The 17904-nt window shown below is 42.4% G+C and overlaps 1 protein-coding gene across 1 annotated transcript in view; it reads right to left on the bottom strand.

Annotated features, from left to right (window-relative positions):
- Positions 1 to 528: 528 nt before the first annotated feature.
- zbtb17 (zinc finger and BTB domain containing 17) overlaps positions 529 to 17904 on the bottom strand; it is a 33980-nt gene continuing 16604 nt past the window's right edge. The window contains exons 6-15 of the mRNA XM_060852130.1: positions 16672 to 16937; positions 15604 to 15746; positions 14589 to 14889; positions 11957 to 12044; positions 10553 to 10669; positions 8964 to 9084; positions 8585 to 8715; positions 4767 to 4991; positions 3862 to 3951; positions 529 to 2962 (exon numbers count right to left, since the gene is read on the bottom strand). Coding sequence (XP_060708113.1) covers positions 2685 to 2962; positions 3862 to 3951; positions 4767 to 4991; positions 8585 to 8715; positions 8964 to 9084; positions 10553 to 10669; positions 11957 to 12044; positions 14589 to 14889; positions 15604 to 15746; positions 16672 to 16937 — 1760 coding nt within the window. The 3' untranslated portion in view covers positions 529 to 2684. The remainder of the gene's footprint in view (positions 2963 to 3861; positions 3952 to 4766; positions 4992 to 8584; positions 8716 to 8963; positions 9085 to 10552; positions 10670 to 11956; positions 12045 to 14588; positions 14890 to 15603; positions 15747 to 16671; positions 16938 to 17904) is intronic.

Raw genomic sequence — 17904 nt, 5'->3', positions numbered from 1 at the left:
CAGTTCATCCAAAAGAGAGATTAGCTATAAAAACTAAAAAAATCAAAGCCTAACCTGACATGGAATTTCCCTCTGAATCACTGGGGAATCTCCAACTGTCAGTTTTAATTCTGCTCTGTATTCAATATTTGAATCATTATTAACTGCACATTGAGTCAGAAGAAATCCCAATACCTCTAGCCTTTGGGTAAAGCATCTAATGCCGATGCCAATTGGGCAGAGAACATATCCTGAAGCAAATGATTAAATTCATTTGAATTCTAGATTGAAAAAGGGATTAGTTACTGTGGTACATAAGTCTAATGCCTGGAGAGGTCAGGTAGAAGATTATTGTTACACAACATATTTAAGATGATAATGTAATACTTTGGGGAAACCAATGTCTATAACATGAACTAAAACAATCGAGTTATTTCTTATAAGGAATCAGAGGAAAGGAAATGCATTCTGACACCATTACCCACAAAACACAACTGCTTCATTTTATGTACTATATATTTTTGGGATAGATCCAAATTGTTAAAATTATTTACAGAAAAAGAAGTGCCCATTCCAGCAGAAGAAAAATTTGGCAAGTCGTGAGTGAAAAACCAAATATTCATAAGTTAATAATTGTCAATTTTTAAACAAATTCTATATACCATGTACAGAAAGTGACTGCAACTGGAGCGGGTTGTTCTGCAGATATAGAAAAATACCCAAATATCTGTCCCTTGAAGAAACAGTTTGTGAATCACTTCTCTTTCCTTTTGCACCGTTTACCTAAGATTCAGGTTTTGAAGATCAGCATTTCAGTTACCAGAGATTGCATGCAACCCAGGGGAAGTCTGAAAATTCCTATGTCTTTCTTAGACTAGTGAGGAGACACATAGCAGAAACAGGCCATACTGAGATTGTTAATAAAAACAGAAAATGCTGGAGGGAACCTTTTCAATGAGGAGTTCCATCAGATTCAACACTAACTTAATTTCTGTCTCCACAAATGCTGCCCGACCTTGAGTTGTTCCAGCACTATCTGTTTTTATTTCATCCAACTGAGATTATTTGGCTGGGACTAATTGATGAGAAAGGCCAACTAAGGCAAGATCATAAGGGAAATTTCCCTTGAGGCTTTAGTTCCTTAGAACAGGAATTTTAAAAGTGGGACCCAAAGCAGAGCCCTTAACATTTCTCTGGTATTTGTACTCATTTCTTGAGGAGACAGTAAATAGATATGGAGGATCTTTAAAGACTTGGGATCTCAAATTCCTGCACCATGATTTCCTTTGTTTGGGATTCAGCTGTGGTAAGTAACTGAGATGTCACATTTTTACCACTTCATCATCAACTTTCAGGCCAAGGCATACTGCAGAGACACTGGGTAAATGACAGACTATTCTCTCTCACACAGATTTAATGATGCCAAGTGCTGGCAAAATGAGCGAATTTCAGTCAGTGTGAAAACGACAGCAACAGCTGGGGAATAAAAAATGGCAGTTCATCGTGAGAGCAAGGAATGGAAATCATGTAGCTTGAGAAAAGTCCCCTTAATGTACAGGCAGCCTCTATTGCAAGAAACACAAACTCTAATTCTGACTAAAATACAGTTTGAAACATACCATCAAAGTAATTGTTTTAGTTTCAGGGATTTAGAATTTGGTCGGGATGGATGGGTGATGGGAAGGCATTCTCCGAAGTCAATGAGTTTTCCTTCCGCTATAGTGGTCAACAGGAAACTAATACTATGTGGTGTCAGCTTCCAGTTCCAGAACTGGCCCCAGTTACAAAAATCATGTTATTGAAATCGCAGCAAAACATCATTAAATTGCAAGTTTCAAACAGCACCAATTGTGTAACCAGATTGTGTTAACTCATCAAGAATAGTGTTTGTCTTTACTCCAATGAGCTCTGCCACTGGAACATTTACTTTGCAGAACATGGTTCCAGTCGCTGAAAGGCTGTAGTAGCATTATGAACAACTCTGTTTCTGGGTCGTGCTTTTAAGAACTGATGACCAAAGATGATGCCCAAAACGTGCTCTCTGCATTTTCTTTATTTTTAAAATGGGCCATTATTTGGGCTGTCTCACAATATGGAAACACTTCTTGTCCTACATAGCACAAATGGTAGAACCATTCAGCAAAGAAAAATAATGCACAATATGTGCAGAACAAAGGGACTTGGAGTTCTGGTGTGTGCTGAAATTCACTTGGAGTGACCACCTAGTATTGATCACAGTGCATTAGACTGATCCCATGTAGTGCATAATACTGACTGTTGCTTCTTAATTATGGGTTCAAATCCCTGGGGTGCTGAAATTTCAAGTTTTCCCTCCAACACCAACCCTTGCTGGGCTGGGCCTAGTGCATTCAATATGAAGAAAAATCACAAATCTTCAGTAACAGGGCAACTGAACAGCAAGTGCTGTCAGTTTCGATCATTATCATAGTCCTGCAGCTGTGAATACACAATGTTGTTGCCCAGGTTAATTCTGCTTTTACAACTTGACTTGATTTGAGAAAAGCACAAAGCCTCTTTACATGTAGAAGGATAGCAGTTACAGAGTGAGTTTCGCAGCTTCCTGTTCTTTAGTGTCTTAGTCACAGATGCATTGTTGCATTCAGCATAGTTGATGTAACAGCAGTGCATTTATGTTACTGTCCTACACGTCTTGCACAGTGTACCTGGCCACCTCTATCACGCCCTCACTGTGAGGGATTCTGGCAACTCTCAACTTGAGTCTGTTCAGCAACAGCGGGTGGCAGATCCGTCCCATCCCGCGCTCGGAACAGGAGTTCTCCTGGTTGGATGACATGCTCAGTTTGCCAGCTGCCATTGCTATATTGCTGGTAAAAGTCTGTGTCAGCTTGGAACATGACCAGGGCTTGGGCTGTGTGAATGCGCACATGTTGTGCCAGGCTGTTGGCATCCAGGAACTTTTCCCCACAAGAATCACAGGCATATAGGATATGTGCATTTGGATCTAAGAAGAAAAAGCAGCCATTAGAGGTGTCATTAACTTATAATACCAACATTAAATTAAAGTAGGTCCGACATCTAATATGATCCCTTTATTCTGAATCCCCACACATTTACTGTTTAACCTCATTGTAAAATCGCGGGACCTTGCTCAGTTCTGTACCAAAGGACTGTCTTCCAGACAGAACAGAACACTAAATCAAGGTTCTGTCTCAGGCAGACCTGGATTGAATGTCCATGTTAGAAAAGGAGCAAGGGAGCACACTCTGGTTTCTGGACAATATATTTTCTTCAACTAGTAAAACAGATTATCCAGTCGTTATTGCATTAGTGCCTATAGGAACTTGCTAGGCACAAACTAACTGCTACATTTCCTACAAAAGAAAAGTGATTACACTTTAAAGGTGCCTCAATTCCTGTAGAGCACTTGGGATGATCCAAAATAGTGAAAGATGCCATATAAATGCAGTTTTAAATGGTGATTTTCCAAATTGATTATGCTAATATGGATTGGTTGAATTACAACAACAGGAAGCATTTCAGGCTCAGAGCTTCTTCAAAATGGACATCTTATATTGGAAACTCCTTAAATGAGCAGAATACATGGGGGAGTAGTGAGAAGTGAGCATAAAAGAGGATACAGAGCTTCCATAAGAGAACTTAGGAGCTGAAGCAGAGGATATGAGAAACAGATATAGACACCTGGGGATACAGTGGGTGAAAACAGATACAGGCTAGACAACGTGTGAAGTACCAAAATATGAAGGAACCACAATGGAGAACACACAGAGACAGGTGAGAGAATTACTTGGTGTAACATGATCTGCAATATGGAGGTTTCAGCACCACGGTCCCAGTAATAAACTGCATATCTCCTCTCCTAATGGTCAGCGAGATCCTCACCTGCTTCCTGAACCTGCTCTACTGCCTTTGTAATCTCCGCTTTCAGGACCTCTGTCTCATCTGCGGTCACTGCTGTTGCCACAGGAACCACTACAAGGATATAAATCAAGAATCAAAACAAAGCTAACAGTTAACACTATAAATGCAGAGGCAATGCTACAACTTGATCTTATAAAGTTCAGTATTGACTGACAAACAAATCTCAGAACATGCACAGCTGCAGCTAGAACATATGTCTGGCTGGGGACGTTCACACCCACATGACTCAACCATTCAGACCCACGTTCATTTTGTGGCGGTTCCGGATTTACTAACCACGTGAGGTATAGTCAAATAGTTCACTTCTTCATTGTAAATTTACAGTTTGGTTAGCAGTTCAAGTCACCCTAGTCACACTGATTTTGTTGCCTGCATTATTCAAAGGAACACTTATGCAAGTTTGTGCATACATTGGAGGTGTCAGCCTTTGATCAGGCTGTGGATTTAAATTTCACTCCAGTGATGTGAGCACAAAAATCTGGGCTAACACTCCACAGTAAAGTACTGGAGCAGTGCTGCACTGTTGGAGGTGCCATCTTTCAAATGTGGCATTCCAAGGTGGATGTGAAAGGTGCTGTAGTACTATTCCAACAGAGAGCAGGGAAAGTCTCCTCTATGCTCTGGCCAATGTTTAACTGTCAATCAACATTACTGGTTATTACCTATTTACCTTTGTGGGAGCTTGGTAAGCACAATGCAGCTGCCAGTATTTGCTACATTACAATGGTATGTACACTTCAACAATCAACTTGGCCTGTAATGTGCTTTGAAACATTCATTTGTCATGAATGGTGCTAGATAAATGAAAGTCTTCCTTTTTAAATGCTGTGCACACAACTGATAACCATAGTAACAGCAATGCTCACCAGTTAGCTGGGTCACTGCAGTAGCAGCCAGTGCCTCAGTTGCCAAGGTGACCACGGTGTCTGTTGTAACAGTGACAACATTCCTTTCTTCCTCATCATCCTCATCTTTAGTTTTGAGCTTTTTAAGGCTGATCTTTCCCTGATGGACAGTTTTAACATGTGACCGCAGATTGTCAACACGATTGAAGCCTCGTCCACATGTATCACAGAGATAGGGCTTTTCACCTATTACAGGAAGTGAAAACTTATTAGTACCAGGAAGTGACATTCCACATATTCAGCAGGCTACAGATTATACCCAGCAGAAGGGGTTCTTGTGGTATAGTGGTAGTGTCCCCTAGCTCAGGGTCAGAAGATATGTGTTCAAGTCCCACCTGCTCTGGAGGTGTTTCATAACATGTTTGAATGGGTTGACTGAAATACCTACCTTCAGCAGCCATCAGATTGTAACCAACACTATTTGACCAGACCTCACATTGTGCTTGACACAGTTGAACAACCCAAAGGATAAACCAATAAAACTTACAGAAGACACATATTAATCTAATTCATAATATATACCTCAAAATAGTGCTCTGCTTGATCAGTATATACATTGCCAAGTACGACTTTCTTGGTTACTTTCTTGCTTTTTCCCTGTGAGCAGACTTTATAACCATCTACTGAAAAGTCACAGATTATATTTGACAAACCAGCCAGTTTCTGCATTATACCTGCTGTATCTGTTCACAGTGTGGTCTCCTCTGCACTGGGAGATGACACACAGATTGGATGACCACTTTGTGGTAACACCTACCATGTATCCACAAAACTGTCCCTGAACTTCCAGTTGCCTGTCACTTCTACACACCACCATGTTCCCTGGTCAATATTTTTGTATTGGGCCTGCTGCAGTGTTCAAACAAAGCTCAAACCAAACTGAAAGGACAGCACCTCATCTTCCACTTGGGGACACTGTATCCTTCTGGACTCCATATCAAATTCAATAATTTTAGAGCCTGAACACCTTCTTCCATATTTCATCCTCACTAACGCTCAACAATGGAGCCCTCCAGGGATGCATACTCGATCCCTACTGTACTCACTGTAAACTAATGACTGCATCGCCAAATACCAGACTAATGCCATTTCCAAGTTCGCTGATGACACCACCATAGTCGGTCAAATCTCAGATGGTGATGAAACAAACTACAGACGGGAAGTGGAAGACCTGGAAAAATGGTGCACTGAGAACAACCAAGCTCTCAATGCTGGCAAGGCCAAGGAATTCATTATTGACTTTCTGTTCGCCGAGCTGGGAATTTGTGTTGCAGACGTTTCGTCCCCTGTCTAGGTGACATCCTCAGTGCTTGGGAGCCTCCTGTGAAGCGCTTCTGTGATCTATCCTCCGGCATTTGTAGTGGTTTGACTTTGCCACTTCCGGTTGTCAGTTCCAGCTGTCCGTTGCAGTGGTCGGTATATTGGGTCCAGGTCGATGTGCTTATTGATTGAACTGTGGATGAGTGCCATGCCTCTAGGAATTCCCTGGCTGTTCTCTGTTTGGCTTGTCCTATAATAGTAGTGTTGTCCCAGTCGAATTCATGTTGCTTGTCATCTGCATGTGTGGCTACTAAGGATAGCTGGTCGTGTCGTTTTGTGGCTAGTTGGTGTTCATGGATGCCATCGTTAGCTGTCTTCCTGTTTGTCCTATGTAGTGTTTTGTGCAGTCCTTGCATGGGATTTTGTACACTACAGAAGATTTGTAGCTCGGATGCTCATTGTTGTGGTTCTGTTCGCCGAGCTGGGAATTTGTGTTGCAGACGTTTCGTCCCCTGTCTGGGTGACATCCTCAGTGCTTGGGAGCCTCCTGTGAAGCGCTTCTGTGATCTTTCCTCTGGCATTTATAGTGGTTTGAATCTGCTGCGGGAGATTCAATGCGGCAGATTCAAACCACTACAAATGCTGGAGGAGAGATCACAGAAACGCTTCACAGGAGGCTCCCAAGCACTGAGGATGTCACCTAGACAGGGGACGAAAAATCTGCAACACAAATTCCCAGCTCGGCGAACAGAACCACAACGAGTACCCAAACTACAAATGTTCTCACAAACATTACTGACTTTTAGCAAGGATGTTACTCATGCCTCCCTACATATTAACAGCACAGAGGTGGAACAAGTGGAGAGTGTCAAGCTCCTGGGAGTGGTCATCAACAACAAGATTTCTTGGACTCTTCGTGTGGATACACTGGTTACAAAGGCCCAACAACGTCTCTTCTTCCTCAGGCAGCTGAGGGAATTTGGCATAATGGCGAATACCCTTGTCAACTTTTATAGGTGCACCATCGAGAGCGTTCTGTGTGGATATATCACCGTCTGGTATGGCTATTGTACCATTCAAGATCGAAGACAGTTAGAGAGAGTGGTGACCTCACCCCGGACAATCACAAAGGTCAATCTCCCATCTATAGAATCCATCTACCAGGCCCGCTGTCAGGGAAAGGCCGCCAGCATTCTCAAAGATCCATCCCACCCTGGCAATGCTTTTCTACAACCTCTACCATCGGGGAGAAGGTACAGAAGCCTGAACACACACACCAGCCAGTTTCAAAACAGTTTCTACCCTACTATTGTTAGAGTGGGATCACAAACTCTTAGCATTTGCCTATACCTGCGTTTTTGTTTTCGCCGCTGTTTACCTATTATTTATTTATCTATGCTATTTAAAGTTGTGTGAACTGCCTGTATTGCTTGCAAGACAAAGCTTTTCAATGTGCCTGTGTACACATGACAATAAATTCAATTCAATTCCATGTCATTTACCCACTCCCACACTCTTGGCCCTGTTGTGACATGGACTGCTTTTAGCAGAGCCAACCCATTTTCACCTACTCATGGTCCCCATTAGTAGCTTTACCTTCTCCTGAGCAGATTGTCATTCCTTTGCCAGCCAAACTGCTGTCTTCTTTCTCTCTTTCTCTATAGGCTCCATCTCTGCCTATCCACTTACACCTTTTGCTCCCATTCTCTGTCTTCAGCAAATATACCATCTTCTCCCAGCTACTAACAGATCTGAAGAAGGGTCACTGGACTCAAAATGTTCAGTCTGTTTTCTCTCCACAGGTGCTCCCAGACCCACTAAGTTCCTCCAGCTATTTCTGTCTCTACCCTAATGTATGCCTGATACATTTTAAAATAGCCCTCAGATTAAACTCAACACACCAGGAACAGACTTCAAACTATACAGTAGTCAACCAAGCTCCAGGAGTATTCTATAGCCAGATTCCAGAAAATAAAGTTTTGCTGACTGTGGTAAGCAGAAACCAGTCCACAAACCACACACAGTCCAGAAATAAAGTAACATGCGCTGGGCCCAGCCACCTGAAATCATGAAACAAAGAGTCAAGTTACAGATTAACAATGACATTTATTTATTGCCAATATCTCAATGTCCTGAATGTACTGAATCAATCACAAACACAAGCCCTGAGGGGCATGATAGTGTGACTGAGTAAGGCTGTGGCCCCTTTTCCTGAGGAAAACCATAAAACATTAAAGTACCAGTCAGATTGCATCAATTGACAGCTTTCATGAAAACATTCTTTATTCCCCCCAATGTTGAAACTATCAATGCCTTGGCAGCTACCAGAACCCACTCTAATTGATCAGTCTGAATGTGATTCGAGTGCAATTCGTTAATTAGTTTTGAAAGTAAAATGTACGATCCTTGACAGTAATCTTTGATACGAGCATGTAACTTCCATGAATGACCTTAACGGTTCAAAGCTGCCAGTTGTGAGCACAAACTGGTGAAGGTTAGCGGGAGCTGATGTTACTTACCAGTGTGGATGATGACATGTTTGGCCAGGTCACCAGCATTGACAAATGCCTTGTTACAGATGTGACACTGGTGTGGCCGGATGTTGTCATGGTGTCGAATGTGATTGGCTAGCTGACTGGACTGGGTAAACCTGAGGTGAGAGAAAGGTGTAATGAACATCATTCAACAAAAGGAAAATCCTCTAGAATGGGTCATCCTGCATAAATCTCACAGTTTACCTCAATATAACCTCTCGCCCTGGACCAGGATGCCTCAGTGTAAACCCTCCATGAAGAACAGATCACCACCCAGTCCTTAGCTCATCTGATATCTTTTTGTTTTTAAATTTCACAAGTATAATTCAGATAATTCCACATAATTCTGATCTCTGTTACTGACCTTTTACCACAGCGATCGCAGACGTATGGTTTCTCCCCGGTGTGTTGCCTGATATGAGCTATTAGAGAGCTCGCCTGAGTGAAGCTTTTCCCACATATGATGCAGATACAAGGCTTCTCACCTGCAAAAGATCTCGATTAATACAGCCAAGAAATCATAGCAGGAGGTCACTGGGTGAAAACTTGGATATATATTTTATTCAATATCAGTGCAGGAACAATCAGCAACTCCCTCACTGCCTCACTTTTAGGATTTCTTCTACTTCTCAGTCCACTCCAAACCATTAATTTTCTACCTTCCACTCCAGGAAGCACAGTCTCTCCCCATGTGACAATCCTTCACAAATGAGCCGAGACTGTAAGCTGACAATGGGTTCTCTTGTGAGGATAGGTTGGTCAGGCTCGACTTATTTCTACCAAAATTTAGAAGAGTAAGGGGTGATTTCATTGAAGTGTAAAAGACTGGGGCAGTGTCGGTGTCCCTGCCTCTGGATCAGAAGGTCAGGGTTCACCTGGTCTGAAGGTATGCCATGGCATGTTTGAACTGGTGGATTAAAATAACTACAAGGTCCTGAACATTTTTGATAAGGTGACTGTGGAAAGGGTGGGTCACCTGGATAAGTACAGAACTAGAGGTTGCCCTTTTTGAACATTTGTGAGGAATTTCTTTTCTCAGAGGGTTGGGTGGTTTTGCAACTCTGTCTCAGAAGGTAAAGGAGACGGGGTAATTGAATATTTTTAAGACAGAGGTGGATAGAGTGCAAGGTAGATGGGAATGTGGAATTGGAAACAAGCAGATCAGTCATGACCTTATTAAATGGTGAAGCAGGCTTAAGGGGCTGTAGGGTATACTTCTGCTCCTAATTCAATTGTTCGTATGAATGCTTGGAGATACAGGAAACATGGATGGCACCCAAACCAATCCTGACCTCGTCCTTGCAATGTTCAAGCTGGTACTTTCTGGTGTGTATTTGATGATAAATTATCACAGCACGAGGCATGGCTGACTTACTGAGACACTGAGTCCATTGTAGTGTGCGAAACATCACTCCAGTTGACTCCGAGGATTGAACCTGGGACCTGTTCAGATCTGGGCGCAGCCATGTATGTGCTGTCTCTAATTACTGTGCAAACACACCAGAATTGCTGAACTATTACTGTGGTTTAGGGTGGGGTGGGAAACAGTTTAAAAGAAAACAATTGTAAAGAATCCCCAGCTGGCACATGTAGATGCAGAGCTGGCTGCACAGGTCACGGGAAAAACAGATACAGAGATCTGACATAACCACATAGGAACGTTCCCTGGGGCTCCAGGGAACAGCAGCTCAGCCAGCCTTGAGTATGACTACAGCTGCGCTTTAACAGGCATTGCAGCTCCAGACATAGCCCAAATGATGATGTTATGATGTTGTTACTTTGACAATTAACCATCAGCTTTTGAGGCCTCAGTATGAGAAAGCATCAGACAATACAATTCCATCTTGATTCTGAACTTATTTTGATCTTTTTCAGAGGTGCAGGGTTCTTGCTGACTTGGTGACTGTTTTTGAATACCAATGCTCCTCACGGGCAGATATTTCAGGTTGTTACCTGTGTGAATGCGCACATGACGCTGTAATGCTCCAGGATCAGAAAACGCTCGCTGGCAATGTGGGCAGACGTATGGTTTCTCTCCGCTGTGGATCCTCAAGTGGCGTTTAAGGTTTCCTGTAAAGTAGATCAGTTGGGGTTAGTGCCAAGACTTTAATAAACTGGAACGGTCTGCAAAACAAAGAGGGTCCAGCCCCAGGAAAGGAACAGTACAGCCCATAGCTCCAGAAACTGGAGAAAGAAAAGGAAGATCCCACAAATAGCTGAACCAGCCATTTAAATACTCTGGCTACAAGAACAGGACAGAGACTAGGAATTCTGTAGTGAGTAATTAATCTCCTGACTCCCTAGTGCCTGTCCACCATCTACAAGCCACAAGTCAGGAGTATGATGGAATACACAGCATTTGCCAAGACTAGTGTAGCTCCAACAAGACTAAAGAAGCTTGACACCATCAGGACAAGGCAGCCCACTTAACTGACAACCATCCATCATCTTCAACATCCATTCCCTCCAGCACTGATGCTCAGTTGCAGTAATGTGTACAAGATTCACCACAGTAACTCACCAAATCTCTTCTGACATCGCCTTTCAAACCCACAACCTCTACCATTCAGAAGGACAAGAGCAGCAAATGCATGGTCTGGCCACCAAATGCAAGTACCCCTCCAAGCAACACACCATCCTTTCTTGGAAATATATTGTTCCTTCAGTGTCACTGAAGCAAAGTCCTGGAATTCCCTTCTTAGTAGCAACATGGGTCTACCAAGAGCCAAGGACCACTGTGGTTCAAATAGGTTAGTTCACCATTACCTTCTCCAGGTCAATTAGAGATGGGCTATCAATGCAGGCCCAGCCAGCAAAGCCCAGATCTCATGAGTAAATAAAACGAAATATAATCTGTTTTAGGATGTAGTTTGGGGAGAATAAATATTGACCAGGGTATCAGAGAGATTGCATCTGATCCTCATCGGATAAGGCCAAGCATGTCCTTAGACTTTGGCTTAAAATCTAATGAGAAAATGGAAAATGACACCATGCTCAGCGCTGGAGTATCAACCAGGAACATATGTCCAAGTTTCTCAAGTGAGGTTTGAAACTTAAACCTTTGATTCAAGAATAGAGAATGCTACCCAGTAAACAGAAATTTCAGCCAATTTTCCATTCTCCAACCCAGGAAAATGAAAGTCAATTTGCAACCTTCTCATTCTGGCTGATGTCACCTAACTCCAGGCATGGAGCCAGCATCTTTCTCGATCACCTGACTACCTACTGATACAACTGACTGAGTCATTGGCGAGTGCCAGTGATTTTCTTACACATTTCACAAGGTCAGTGTCACATTTCATTGAAGTGTATAGGCCTGGGGCAGTGGCAGTGAGTCACAGCGAGTCCAGCTCTCACCTGAAGTGGTGAACTGCTTCCCACATTCCCTGCACTTGAGGGGTCCATCCACAATGTGAATCTTCAGGTGGGCTTTTAAGTTCCCCAGCTGTAAAACAGATAAAGTGACAATAAACTGCACCAGCAGCCAATGCTGTGTGTAGATTTTGCAGCATGAATTAGCAATCAGGATCCAAACAAGCAGCATAAAAATGTGACCAATTACAACTCCTGTTCTGAAGCCTTCTTACTCTCCAGAACAATGGAGGTCCTTGTTGGCAGAGTGTGCCAAGTCTGAAGCAGTCCTGGATCCCAGTCATGAGGTAAGTTCTGACTTCGATTGTGGGTTCCAGGTAGGGCAAAATGCATTCTCCAGAAGAGAAATGACCAAAGCCAAATAGCAGTCAGTCAGAATCTTGATACATTGTGAAGAGAGACTGAAAGAGTAGGCAAAAAAAGAAAAAAACTGAACTTGCGAGATAGGAGGGAAGGGCTTTGGGCAAAGTAGCTGCTGGTCAAGACCAAGGCATCTGTTTCCATCTATGACTAACAGCCCCACATTAGGGGCCTTTATCCACATCATAACACAGTTGGGAACGTGGACAACAGGCCAGAACTACAGTGTTACATCCAGTCTTGGTTACCACAGGAAGGATATGAAGGTTGCAGAAGAAATTATAGAACGGTTCTGAGAAAAGGATTTTAGCTAGAAGGTTAGCTGGAAGAAACTGGGATTGTTCATGGAATAAAGGGAATTGAGGGGAGATTTGATAGAGGAGTGTAATATTACAACAGTTCCGTTTAAAGAAGACAAGTAAAGTTGTTGCTATTTGTGGGTAGTACAAGGACTGGGGGACCCAGAATTAATATTTTGAACTGAAGTTATGGATGTGTTATGAGGAAGAACCTTTTTTAATGCTGTAAGTGATAATGAACTGGAAGTTCATTACCACAAGTGTAGTGGAAGAGGAGATGGTTAATGATTTCAAAAGGAAATTGGACGGGTAACTGAAATTGTCGGGCAACAGGAAGGGAATGGGACTGACTGGATACTCCACAGAAATCTGGCATTGGACTTGATGGGCTGTTATAATCAGAACTGATGATTAATATTCTCACACATATATGATCCCAGAATAAAACCTGACTCGATAGATCATGCTTTTTTCCCAAACAACTGGTTACTGTAGTGTTTAGTCATTGCAATATATTCACGTGAGGTTGAAGATATTCTTTAACAACAGAACATACATTTATTATGCAAAAGAAACAAAAAAGTTCTCTATTTATATAAGACAGATAGTAAGATCTTGACACAAACAGTAAAACAAAGTTTCAATGTATTTCCCGACACTGTCCTTTTACAGATATTGAAAAAAAAATCAGTCTTATCTCAACTCTTTAATTTCTTACTTTCCCAATTCTTCCCAGTTTCTTTTTCCTTGGATTCCTAAGACAGGTCTACAATTCTTTTCCAAGTCTGTTGGCATGGATCTCTCTCAACTCAGATGAGCTATACCTCCTTTCCATTCAGATAGCCTGAAAACTTTTATAACACTCTCACAACCTGTTTGCTGAACTACTGAAAAAAAACACTTCTGCCAGGCTGACTGGTTCCCCTGACCTGAAACCTTGAACCCTCTGTTTTGAAGTTCAAAAAAAACTAGTAGCTCTGATCATTTTTTTTCTGTCTGTGTTATACTCAGCAGTATAAACATTTTATCCATTAACACCACAGGTATCTTTCCAAACATTTGAGTGGATAACATGTCTCTAGAATATGGTGTATTTATGTCATTGTTCCAAATAACTTTATGATCCTTTTAAAAACTACCTTTGCAGAACTAACTAAAACCTAATTGCCTCTATTTTAAAATTGAAACTAAAATAGTTATTATGGTGTAGAATTATTATTATTCGTACTTTATCCCAGTGTGAATAATCTCCTTCTGTGCCACAATGGCTCCATAACACCAGAGAGATACACAATGTTGTTCCTTTGCTAGCCACTCAGAGGCATATTTTAAACGATGGTAGCCACTTCCCTTCCTTTACACAAACTGCTTCAAAGCACCGCAGGTGAATGCGGGTTTGAAGAAACCATACTATCATTTTCAGTTAAGCTTTGCTGCATCAGGAGATGACAGATCCTTGTGGCGGTAACTGAGCCACCTATGCAAGCATTCAAACTGAGGAATTGCCATCTGCCATGTACATTCGAGAATCCAAATTATTTTTTGGTAAAGAAATCCTTTCTTGCTGTTGATATGCTTCATGGCATTCTCTAGGTGCCATGTTATAGCTTCATGACTGGATACAAAAGAAATTTGCTTAGAATACTGCTTGCTCTGCAGGGACAGATAGATTGAGTTCACAGATCTTAGCCAGTGCAACAATAGATGCATTACAATTGACCCTGGATTGAAGGGGGAGTAAGCATAGTAAATATCAAACAAGAATCAGCCATTGCCCCTGGGTCTTGTTGAAAGACATGTTGGTGCATACAGATCAGGCCACAACAGAATCTCCTGGCTCCTGTCAACAGCTTGTTAGCACTCTTTTGAGTAGATTTCTGTACTGGACAGTATGACAGGGACAGGATCTCAACAAAGATCCCACACCAGCTGAGAGATGGAGGAAGGAGGAGTCGTACCTGATTAAAACGTTTCTCACAGTGCGGACACTTGTGAACCTTGTCAGCATCATGCATTTCCAGATGCCTCATTTTAGCAGTGGGATCAGAGAATGATCTCTCGCAGTAATCGCATTGGTAAGGCTTCTCACCGCTGTGAACCAGCTGGTGGCGTTTCAGGTTGCCAGAGGTGGTGAATGTTTTCCTGCAGTCATCACACGTATACTTAGCCTCGCCCGTGTGTCGCTTCTTATGCAAATTCAGCAAACTGATGAGCCGGTAGCTCTTCCCACATTCTTCACAGGAATGAGGTTTGACAGGACTGTGGGAAAAGCAAATACTGTTAGCACTTTACTCCAGTCAAAAGTTCTTGTTTTCTTAGGGAACTGTATTTAATAATGAACAAGTTCACCATTGTCACTGGAGTTTGATCTGTGACATGATACAAATATGCTACAATGAAAAAATTGCACCTTAATTTATTCCTTCAAGAGAGCAGGGGATTGGTGTGGGTGAGTGAAGGACAGTGACTGTGGGTGGTTGAGAGAGTGAATGATTGGGGCAGGTGGCTGACTGAAGTTTTCAAAATGTTAAGGGAATAAATAGGTTAAATAGAAAGAAAGTCCCCTGGTTGGGGAGTAAAGGACGAGTGGGAAAAGCTGAAAATTAAGAACCAGATTTTTCAGGAGTGAAATTAGGAACTTTTACACAAAAACAGAACTGGTCAAGATATAGTTCTGTTGAAGGGTCACTCGACCAGTAATGGTGGCTCTGCTTTCTTTCCACAGATGCTTCCAGACTTGCTGAGTTTCTCCAACAATTTCTGTTTTCACTTCAAATTTCCAGCATCCACTGTTTTTGGTTTTATTATTATGATGGACTGTTAGGTTGGAAATCAACCATGACATCATTGAATGACAATCAGATCTGAGGAGCTAAATAGTCTCTTCCTGCTCTCATGAACCAACAAATGGCTGAGTTAGTACTGCTCAGGGATCATTCCTGTTGATTGTGAGCCTCAGTAACTCTCCCATACCTGTGTGTTTTCTCATGTGCTTTGCAGGCTGCAGGGTCAGAGAATGCTTTGTTACACTCCCTGCAGGAGAATGGCTTCTCTCCTGTGTGGATGCGGACATGCCGCTTATAGTTTCCCGTGTGTGTGAACTCTTTCCCACAGTCCTAAAATAAAGAAGGAATAGATCAGTTGCTAGAAGTTTAGATGAGGAAGAGGTAACTTGATTGAAACATAAACGATTCTGAGCTTCATGTGGAAAGGGTGTTTCCTCTATTGGGAGAATCTGGAACTATGAGTTGCTGTTTAAAAATAAGTAGTCACTCATTTAAGGCAATGATGGGGAGATTTTATTTTCTCTCTCATGGAGGTTTGAGAGACTTTGGAACTCTCTTCCTGAAAAGGCAGTTGAAACATAGTCATGAATATTTTTAAGGTAGAGGTCAATAGTTTCTTGATAAGCAAGGCGGGGTGAAAGGTTATCAGGAGTAGGTGAGAATGTGGAGCAATCAGATCAGCTATGATCTTATTGATTGACAGAAAAGACTCATAGGACTGAGTGGCATACTTCTGCTCCTAATGCATCACCTTGAATGTTTTAATAACGAAAGCCATGGTAGGGGGCAGAGGATGTGACTATGGCCACTTTGTAGATATGTAGACAGCTAAGCTCATGAACAGCTTTGACTCTGAGCTCATCTTGGCAAAAGGAGTGCCACTTGCTAGGGGCAAGTGATCACTTATTTGAGATGCAGTAAAATAACTGACAGGATTGTGAACAGCAAGTTAATTGCTCAGAATAATATGGGAGTCTTGTTGCTAGTTCAGGTACAGCATATGCATTAACTAACTGTTTTGTCACCACCACCACCACCACCTCTTTCTTTGTTACCATGAGAAATCTCTTGATGCTGAATCCTATTGCTCACAATCCTGTCACAGACACTTGTATCTCAAACAAGTGTTTGTTTCCTGTATGGTTATCCCCTGGGCAAGTGGCATTCCTTTGACCAAGATGTACATTGTAGTCGATGCTGTTCATGCGCAAGATCCCAAACTGGTGCAAATCAGTTTGTTGCAGAGAACCATTACCTTGCATTTGTGTGTTATTGAGCCATAAGGACGGGACTCAGTCCGGTCAATGTATGGTCCAAAGCGGCGACGTCTGGTGTCATGAGCACCATCCTGATCCTCCAAAGTTGCATCTGACTCTGAGGCTGCATCTAACTTTTCACTGAATTCAGAATGTCCCCCACTGTCTCCATGACTGTGTGTCATTGCATCCCCATTCTCTTTTATCTCAGTGTCTTCATCTTGCTCCACTTTATCTGACTCACTCAATTCATCTTCTGCTGTCTCTGAGGAAAGGAACAAAATCAGGAGGCCCATTATTCCAAATAAGGTAGTCTTAACCAGCAACCAATATATTTCAAACTGATTGGTTATAAGCTGCCCTGATGCTTAACGTCCTCAACTCAGACTCAGTGAACCACACAGTCACAAGTTCCATCACTGGTCTGTGCTGAGTTGGCTGATCTCAGCTGGGACAGTAATAAGGTCACCATTGGCCTCTATTGCCTTGGAGCAGGGTTAAGAAGAATTAGATGTGGTTCTCAGTTCTAATTTCCCTTCAGCGTCTTGAGTTAGAAAGTGCATTCATTTATATCCTTGAATCCTAACGTCTCTTGGGAACCGATCAAACATGTGCAGGGAAACCTCTTGTTGATTACTATGTACCGCCAACCCCTTCCTCAGTCGATGAATCAGTAGTCCTCCATTTTGAAGACCACTTAGAGGATGCATGGAGAATGGCAAGAGCAGAGACTCCCATCTGAGGCAGGGACTTCCATGTGCATCATTAGAAGTACCTGAATAGCACCACTAATGTCCAGGGATGTATAGGCAAGGTGGATTAGCCATGAGAAATGCAGGGTTACAGGGTAGGAGGGAGGAAGGGAGGGGGTGGATGGGTCTGAGTGAGATGCTCTTCAGAGGGTCAATGTGGACTCAATGGGCTAAAAGGCCTGCTTCCACACTGTAGGGATTCAATGATTCTATAACATAGCTGCTATGCTGTTCTGTGGCAGGGTGGGAGGGAACCAACAATGAAAACGTACTTGACCTCATCCTCACAAATTTAACTGTTGCAGATACATCCGTCCATCACAGTATCAGTAGAAGTGACCACTATACAAACTTTGTTAAGACAAAGTCTTGCCTTCACACTGAGAAGACCCTCATTATGTTGTGTGGCACACCCACAATGCTAATTGGGATAAATTTTGAACAGATCGAGCAAATCATTGCTGTGTATATGAGGTATTG

This window comes from Hemiscyllium ocellatum, chromosome 37, assembly GCF_020745735.1.
Source record: "Hemiscyllium ocellatum isolate sHemOce1 chromosome 37, sHemOce1.pat.X.cur, whole genome shotgun sequence".
In the NCBI taxonomy this organism is placed as follows: domain Eukaryota; kingdom Metazoa; phylum Chordata; class Chondrichthyes; order Orectolobiformes; family Hemiscylliidae; genus Hemiscyllium; species Hemiscyllium ocellatum.
Note: the sequence above shows the minus strand (reverse complement) of the source record. Positions and strands in the feature narration are given on the sequence as shown.